General features: G+C 45.1%; 2 protein-coding genes across 2 annotated transcripts; one reads left to right on the top strand and one right to left on the bottom strand.

Annotated features, from left to right (window-relative positions):
• Positions 1-4,516: 4,516 nt before the first annotated feature.
• LOC119298154 (non-specific lipid transfer protein GPI-anchored 2-like) lies at positions 4,517-5,734 on the bottom strand. The gene is made up of 3 exons (XM_037575660.1): positions 5,007-5,734; positions 4,859-4,918; positions 4,517-4,765 (listed from the first exon to the last, which is right to left on the bottom strand). Exons 1-3 carry the CDS (start codon positions 5,371-5,373, stop codon positions 4,635-4,637), a joined length of 558 nt encoding a protein of 185 aa, XP_037431557.1. The 5' UTR covers positions 5,374-5,734; the 3' UTR covers positions 4,517-4,634.
• Positions 5,735-5,886: 152 nt separating this feature from the next.
• Positions 5,887-6,925, top strand: LOC119298153 (non-specific lipid-transfer protein-like protein At2g13820). Its single transcript, XM_037575659.1, has 4 exons — positions 5,887-6,260; positions 6,349-6,375; positions 6,466-6,501; positions 6,590-6,925. The coding sequence occupies exons 1-4, from the start codon at positions 5,918-5,920 to the stop codon at positions 6,763-6,765; spliced, it is 582 nt and encodes a 193-aa protein (XP_037431556.1). The 5' UTR covers positions 5,887-5,917; the 3' UTR covers positions 6,766-6,925.
• The last annotated feature ends 2,348 nt before the right edge of the window (positions 6,926-9,273 follow it).

Genomic DNA, 9,273 nt, shown 5'->3' with positions numbered 1-9,273 from the left:
GCCACCGTAATCTCCTCACGCCCTCGCACAATGCAAGATGTCGTGATTCCACTAAGGGACCCTTGAGGGCGGTCACCGAACCCGTACAAATGGCAACCCTTGGGGGCGGTCACCGAACCCGTACACTTTGGCAACCCTTGGGGGCGGTCACCGAAACCCGTCAAATTGCCCGGGGCGATCTCCACAACCTAATTGGAGACCCCGATGTTTGCCCGGAGCTTTACACCATAATGATTGAGCTCCGAACACCACCAACCATCTAGGGCGCCCAAGCACCCAAGAGGAACAAGCTCAAGGGCACCAAGCACCCAAGAGTAATAAGCTTCTCAACTTGTACCTTCCACGTATCACCGTGGAGAACTCAAACCGATGCACCAAATGCAATGGCAAGGGCACACGGAGTGCCCAAGTCCTTCTCTCTCAAATCCCACTGAAGCAACTAATGTTAGGAAGGAAAATGAAAGGAAGAATAAGAAGGAGAACACCAAAAACTCCAAGATCTAGATCCAAGGGGTTCCCCTCACATAGAGGAGAAAGGGATTGATGGAAATGTGGATCTAGATCTCCTCTCTCTTTTCCCTCAAAAACTAGCAAGAATCCATGAAGGGATTGAGAGTTAGCAAGCTCGGAGAAGGTCAACAATGGAGGAAGAATACAAGCTTAAGAGATAAGGTTCAATGGGGAAGAAGACCCCTTTTATAGGACCTCCTGAATCCAACCGTTATGTGCTCAGGTCGTGCACAAGCGGTACTACCGCTTGGAGGAGCGGTACTACCGCTTAACACAGTCAAAACAACCCAACGAGAGAGAAACACACGAGTTGAAGTTCTGCCAGAGAGGTAGTACCGCTCTGGGGAGAGATAGTACCGCTTACCACTTATAAGAGGTACTACCGCTCAGGAGGAGAGGTAGTACCGCTTACCACTAATAAGAGGTACTACCGCTCGGGTGGAGAGATAGTACCGCTTACCGCTTATAGGAGGTACTACCGCTCTACTATTGCTCTACTACCGCGAAATCTGACACGAAAAGATGCATCCCCAGAAGCAGCGGTACTACGCGCGGCACAGGGCCGCGGTACTGCCGCTTACAAGCGGTACTACAGCTCTAGAGAGCAGTACTACCGCTTGAGGCTTTCAGGAACACAACAGAGAAAACAGAGGATGCAATAAAGCCTAAACTGCCACAACTTCTGCTTATGAACTCCGAATTGAGCAAACTCAAACTTGTTGGATAGAAGACGACGAGTAGCATCCAACATCGGCTGATTATAGTAAGAAGTGGCAGGGGAGGTATGCCTAACAAATAGAGGAGAGAAACCTCCAACAGAAAAGAACCGACATAACCTCCAACATCGAAAACATCATAGAAGATGCACATGAACTCCGTTTTCGACGAACTCGAGCTTGTCAAGAAGAAGACCACAAGCTCTAAAACTCACAATGAGAAACACCAAACACGAACCAAGAAATATGATGCAAGGATGCAATGGTTTGAGCTCTCTACGAACAATATGATCAAGCTACTCATCGAGAGCCCCCCTTGATAGTACGGCAATCGATCCAATAACCCAGTCTCCCAACTACCACTATGAGACCGGTAAAATAAAAAACCTATCAAGGGCAAACTTTTGTATTGCACATAGTCCACTTGAGCTAGATGATGACGATCTTGACTTCCTCAAGTTGGACCACCTTTCTTGATTGTGTTGGCTCGATGAAAACTAGTTGATTGCTCCCCCATACTCCACTATGGGTGAGCCACTCTTCGGTACATCTTCATAAATCCATTGTTACCATAATGGACGGCAAGCTTCAAGCATTTGATCTCATCATGATGCTCCACTTGTACTTGCACATCGCAACCTAACCCCACAAAGAACTCTCATGAAAACCATGGGTTAGCAAACAGAGCGTAATGGACAATGCTTACCATACCATGGGATCACTTGATCCCTTGGTACATCTTGTACGCTTTGTGTGTTGATCAACTTGATTCACTCTTGACTTGGCCTTAATCAACCTTGATTCTTTTCAACCCTCGTCATTTGGATGATGTCTTGAAGGTAAACATGAATGATCACACAATCTTCTTCTTCAAGACATACTTGCAATAAGCTCAACTCTCACATGACCAATCTTTGGATAATTCCTTAATAACACCTTGATCACCACATAAACTCCTTGAAACCAACACATGGATTTCAAAAAATTCCTATGGACAAATCCTTCAAATAAAACTCAAGGCAACCATTGGTCCATAGAGATTGTCATCAATTACCAAAACCAAACATGGGGGCACCGCATGTTCTTTCAGACGTGAGAAATCCAATGATAAAAACATTTCAAGATTTGGATGCACGGTTTAAGAGATAAAACATTTTGAAAAATAAATCTACCAATAAAGGGAAAATCCTAGGTTACCACCTGACCATCCCTAAGTTCACTGAAAAAGTCCCCTTGGCGACAGATAAGTTCACTAAAAAAGTCCCCTTAACTAGGGATTTCGGATTCCATCCCATTTCCTATTTCGCATCCTCAGCGTTGGTTACAGGTTAATCTACAAACCGACGCACACACCCCCTTGGGATCAGGTTTGACCCATTTATGTTTTTTTTCTTCGTTTCTTCAAACTTCAAAAAATGGGCGTACACGGGACTGGAACTCTCAACTTACTGAACCCGTGATAACCAACATGTACACCTCACCTTGCCGGCTTAAGTACATTTTTTCTTGTTTCTGTGGTGTGTCAGCTGTACTGATGTTCAAAAAAAAAACTTGTAAAACTAAAAAGAGGCCCCTCATTTTTCTTTTGTTGGTTTTCTTTTGGTTTTTACTCGGTTTTTCATATAATATTTCTTTACCCCATTTTCTTTTTTCCTTTTAAAAATGTGTGAACCTTTTTCAAGTTTCACAAATATTTTTTTGAATCCGTGAAACCTTTTTCAGTTCTTTGCTAACTTTCCGGTGACTTTTTTCATATCATGAACTTTTGTTTAGCTCTTGCAACTTTTTTAGTGAACCTTTTTTCAAAATCCGTGATTATTGTTTCAAAATCAATGAAAATTTTCCAAACACATGATTTTTTTTAAAACGGATGAACTTTTTTAAAATCAAGATTTATTTAATACAATATCCGTGAACCTTTTTGTTATCATTTGTTTTCAAATCCTGAACTTTTCTTGAATTTGTTCATGGTCTTTTTTTGAATCGTCGATCTTTTACAGAGAAGCTGGGGTTCTTTGGGCCGGCCCAGGCGAGTAGGCATATGCTACCGGTGCACCGGATACCATACAACATTTTAAAAAATCTGGAAAAATCTAGCACGTTGACACAACATCAATGTATGTTGTTACAAAATTTCGTATCAAAATTTAAAAATTTCTTGAGATACAAAAATGACAAATTTGGCATCAGTCCCATAATGGGTAAAATCTAAAGCCCAACTTATGTTATGTACTATTCAATGTTGAATTTGTCATTTTTGTTTTCCAAGCTATGTTTTGAATTTTAACTTAAATTTTATGGCAACCTACATGATCTTGTGTGAATGTACTAAAATGTTTTTAGAATATTTCAAAATATGCAACATTAGTTCGGTGCACCGGTAGCACCACAAGTAGCGATGCACCAAATATTCTCCCCTAGGCTGGGTTCGTTCCCTCTATAAAAAAAAACTAGCTGGTTTCATCCAGGAAACTCGATTCCTTGTTACTGGTTTGACCAAGATCTGCCGTTGACCCATCAATTTTCAAAAAAATTATTCATGAATTTGGAATAATTCATGGCTGTCAACAAAAGTCCGCGGATTTGAAAAAGGTTCACGAACTCAAAAGAGTTCACGTGCGTGGATTTTTTTAAAAAGATCACAAAGTTGAAAAAGTAAAGAAAAGTTTGTGGGATTTATAAAAAGTTCGAGCATATGAAAAAATTCACGAGTTCAAAAAAAGTTCACGCATTTGAAAAAAGTTCATGATGTATTTGAAAAAAAATCACCTGTTACATGGTTTTGAATTGTTTTTCAAAATTCTGAGGAAAACAATTCAGAAAATTGGGATGAAAATGTTCGTGGATTTTTAAAAAGTTCATGTTTTGAAAAAATTCACAAGCACTAAAAAGTTCTCGCATTTGAAAAACATTTGTGCATTTGAAAAAAATTCATGAATTGAAAAAATCATGAGTTTGAAAAAATTCATGAATTGTACTGCTCACCTCCTAGGAGGATTGTTCTACCTTTTCCATGAAATGAAATGCAAAGGTCCTTTGCGTTTTCTCGAAAAAATAAATCATGAGTTTGAAAAAGTTTTCGAATTTGATAGAAGTTCAAGCATGTAAAAAGACTAAATAACAAATACAATGGAAAATAAAATAAAGGTAAAAGAAAATGATAAAATAAAAAATTGAATAAAAACCATCCAAAAAACATAAAAAGGAAAAAAAAAGACCGCCGGAAGCTTCCAGACGCTTCTCAAGACCGGTCCAAGGAAGCTTCTGTGAGATTCCCAAAGCCGGGAGTGGGTGGAAGGTTCTCACTCGTGCTTATATTAAATATATGATGAGACCCTCCATTTTCATTGAATCTTAACTGGCCTCAGCCTTTGCCATGCAGGAGTAATTTACAGGCCCGGGACCGATTCAAAAGATCTCAGGAACCAGTGTCAGAGCGATTGCTACAACGGCGACGGCAAAGGCCAGAGTTCTTCTTCCTGCTCCGTTGACGTTCCCGTGGGAGTACTGAGGTGTTGGAGTGGCCTTCGATCCAGACCCTGCGTCCGTCAGAAAATGATGCCCCCATGAGCTCCACGTAAATTCCACGGCCTGTGTACAGAATATTTGGAGGAGGTTCTGCATGCACGTACCTGCAGGGGTCACGTCGGGATCGTAGGGCGTCGCCGGAGAAGACATCGGAGCTCCCATGGCTGCACAAATGGCACGACGTTATTGTCCACCCGTGGTGTTTCGCAGTAGATTTTCCAGACCACTCCTTTCTGAGCTATTGGAAGTTACCGTCGCACTGGCTGGCGGGCGGGGCCTGGACCTTGCACGCCGCGGGCATCTGCAGCGCGCGGGCGCCGTCCACGGCCACGCCGAGCGTGGCCGCCGTGCCGCCAAGCACCGCGCAGAGGCACCGCGGGCTGGACCGCAGCACGCCGGACACCGCCGCGCAGCACGGCTCCCCGGGCGCCGTCGCGTTGCCTGACATGTAGCCCATGCACGGCGACAGGCTCACGAGCTCCGGCATGCACCCAGAGCCGCCGCCGCCACCAGATGGAGCCGGCGCCGGCGCCTGCGCCGCGCACTGGCACGCCAGCAGCGCGGCCGCCACGGCCAGGACAAGGCCGAGCAACGCGACGTTGGCGTAAGTCGCTCCCATTGGACCTGCTGTAATTCTTCCTTGTGTGTGATGAGCAAGCTGTGCGTGGCACTGGTACGCACATATCCTCTCTTATTTTGTAGCAAGAACCATTCTCTTTCTTGACACTGACAGACCATGGTCCATAATAGTAGCAATTAGTTAGGTTGGTCGCGCCGGTGAGCCCAGGCTATTTTTGCATATGCATTCGCCATTGTTCGGTCAACTTCTCGCCAAATCCTTGGACTTCGCTTTCATGGCGAGTCAGTCAGAGTCTCCAAGACAGAGAGAGCAGTGCACCTGCAAACTTTCTGGATTCATCTGGTCACAATCGTCCTAGCTACCCGACGTCCTGATCACCTAAACGCATCGGCACAAGCGGTTCGCGCAACCACCATGGCCAAACGCTCATCTACCACCTGAAACATTCTTAACCACACTAGTTTACACACACGACACCCACCATCACCCACATGCATATATAAGCAGCGGAACCGTGCGGGATCCTGCACAGTTTAATTTGTCATTCAAAAACTGTGGTGCATTTCAGTTGTATGATCGGGCTATGACACGTGACGGTGCGATGGGCGCGGCGGCGGCGATGGTGCTGGTGCTGGCCGTGCTTCCGGCGGCGGTGTCGGGGCAGGCGGGGGTGGCGACGTCGTGCACGGCGTCGCTGATCAGCACCTTCACGCCGTGCCTCAACTTCGTGACGGGGAGCACCAACGGCGGGGGCTCGCCGACGCAGCAGTGCTGCAGGGCGGTGGCCGGGGTGGTCCGCACGGGCGCCGACTGCGCCTGCCTCATCCTCACCGGCAACGTGCCCTTCGGCCTCCCCATCAACCGCACCCTCGCCATCTCCCTCCCCAGGGTCTGCAAGTCGCTGTCCGTCCCGCTCGTCTGCAGAGGTCCGTTTCTACTTACAACGATTTATTTTCAGTTTTTTTACTGCACAATTTGAACTCTGATTAACCAACCAAGTCTTGTGATCTGCAGATACAGCGACGCAAATCCCAGCTCCAGGTAACTTTAATCCTCCCTGACCATTGTCATATTACTGACTACTGAGTGTACATTACTGAAGCTAATTAACACTGAACAATGAACTTGCAGGGCCCATTGCATTTGCCCCGGCGCTGCCTCCTCTGCGTAAGTATCTTCAACGATCTTCTGCTCCTACCGCACCGAAGCTGCAAATTAATCTGTTGGTCTGAACAAACGTCTTGCAATTCTGCAGCAGCGTTGCCACCGGAGTCGTCGGTGGATGAGACGGCGACGTCGCCGGCGGTGGAAGCGCCGCCGGTCATGCAGGGGCAGAGGCCGGTGGTGGTGCCCAGCTCGGCGTGGAGGGGCGCCGGTGCTCCCTCCGTTCTGCTGCTTGCAGTCGCATCCATTTTGGCTCTGATTTCTTAGGTTGTGCATGTGGACTTGTAGGGTACTTATCTCCGAGACAATGGCTGGATTTCACCGCTAAAATAGATATGTTTGTGTTGATGGCTTTGGGCTCACCGTGTAAGAATTTTTTACGTGTGGGATCAACATGATGTGATTATGGAACACGTCTTTTCTTGAATGTGTTGTACTAGGCTGGATGGATCTTTTGATGCCTTCTTCAAATCACATCACATCACATATCCAACGCTACGGATTTCTATAATGAAAAGCTTTATCTGCAAATGTGAAAAGGAGTGTAGATATCTTTTTACAAAATTGTCGTAGTTTCCTTCCTATCCGTCAGATATAGATCGGACGGCATATATTGCAGGATGACAGGCACACCATCATCATCAACTCTGTTTTTATAAGAGTTGAGATAACGGCTGGGGAAGTGCCCTTCTTCTTAGCTCAAGCTCAAATGAGTTCGGTATGAACGAAAAAAGGAATCTACCCCCGCATCTTCTTCACAGGGACGGCTCAGGGGAAACCTACCTGTCCTCTTCGTCGGCCCCTCTTCCACCCCCCCTCCCCGTTGTCAGCATAGGTCACTGGGGAAAGCCCGCCGATGGCGGCATGACATGTCTTCTCGCGCGGATCTGAGTCTTCCCCGCGCGGTTGGATGCAAACTATGGACGATGGCGTGATGCAGAGGGATGATTGTGCAGCGGTAGCGGTCGCACATCGAATGTAGTTGTTGAGATCGCGGAAAAGTGGTGGTGATAACTCATGTGTGACTTCGATGGTGGTGCTACGGGCACCCAGTCTTGAGCTCCAAGGTAAAAGCCTAGGTCTAATCCAAGCTGATTATACATGGCAATGGCGAAGTTTTTTTTTGCGTCGGTACCTTATTGAAGGCATTGCACAGATATGCTTGAACTGATTCTTGATGGTGAAAACCTAGATTCTTGCCTTGATGGTTGGATCTGATGACAATGACGCAACGTCTCTCCTTTCTTAAAAACGTTGATGTTAAAGAACTTCGTCAGCCGCGTGGTGTCATGAGATGATTGATACGAATTTGTTTTGCAACAATCATCCGAAATTTTCACATGCATCAAATTTTCATGATGTAATCACATTCATGGAGGTGTGGGCCAAACAAATTTAACGTATGAGGTGTGCAGACAATAAACAAAAACCTCCACCAATGTGATTCCATCACGAAATTTTGCACACATAATTTCTCAATTTTGTTGCAAATTCAGATTTTTTTTGTATTCTACTATTCATCCGAGATTAGATAGTCTGTGTCCCAACAGTTCATCTACTTCGATGTGTCATCAGATTTATATCTAGAAGGCACCGCGTCAGTTGGTAGCACGTGCTATCCGTCACGCCTAAGAGCAACTATCTAGGAGAGTCGTCATATGGTCAGCCTCCATAACACATATGAAGCATGCTCACTATGGATATAGATGTTGTGCAGCCAAGACGTAAACTCAGATTCGTCAAAGGCAACATCCATACTTTTCTTGCATGTAGATCTAGTTTGTCATTGATTGCAATGGTTCATCTTAAAAAATAAAAGAATGCAAAACACATTTTGTTCAATTTGACTTTATTTCAAAAAAATTGGGCAAAAATTAGTCACAACGTGACTTACATTGATGAACATCTAATACTTAGTTCAACATAGCCTAATTGACCTGCAAAAACAAACTATAGACTAATTAGCTAACAGTTATGACAATTGGATCTGACGGTAGGGCCTAGTTGCAGCCACCACATGGATTGCTTGATGACCAGGATGAAACAACACAGCAGGGTCAAACAGAAAAGATGTCGTTGGCTCTGGCAAGTGATGGCCGGCTGCGTCGGTAAGAGTTGGTGCAACATAGGGTAATAGAGTAACAGAGTAACAGAGTTGGGAATTGGTGAAGAAGCCGAAGGGGCAACAACCCCTCCCTATTCTTTGGCAGAGCAAACACGTCGACAAAGGACTAACCACCGTCAAATGAATCTCCCGGGATAATCGAGGCCTTTGGTGGGGTAGTCCAGCGTACCCGACGCCGGTAAGGCTTGGCCATCCCTAACCTGAGCGAAATTTGGGCCCAGATTTGAAGGAAATATGCCCTAGAGGCAATAAAAAAGTTATTATGTATTTCCTTATATCATGATAAATGTTTATTATTCATACTAGAATTGTATTAACCGGAAACATAATACACGTGTGAATACATGGACAAACAGATTGTCACTAGTATGCCTCTACTTGAGTAGCTCGTTGATCAAAGATGATTATGTTTCCTAACCATAGACATGAGTTGTCATTTGATTAACGGGGTCACATCATTACGACAATGATGTGATTGACATGACCCATTCCGTTAGCTTAGCACCCGATCGTTTAGTATTCTGCTATTGCTTTCTTCATGACTTATACATGTTCCTATGACTATGAGATTATGCAACTCCCGTTTACCGGAGGAACACTTTGTGTGCTACCAAACGTTACAACGTAATTGGGTGATTATAAAGGTGCTC

Source organism: Triticum dicoccoides, chromosome 5A (genome assembly GCF_002162155.2).
Source record: "Triticum dicoccoides isolate Atlit2015 ecotype Zavitan chromosome 5A, WEW_v2.0, whole genome shotgun sequence".
Taxonomy (NCBI): Eukaryota; Viridiplantae; Streptophyta; class Magnoliopsida; order Poales; family Poaceae; genus Triticum; species Triticum dicoccoides.
This window is presented reverse-complemented; position numbering and strand designations above follow the sequence as displayed.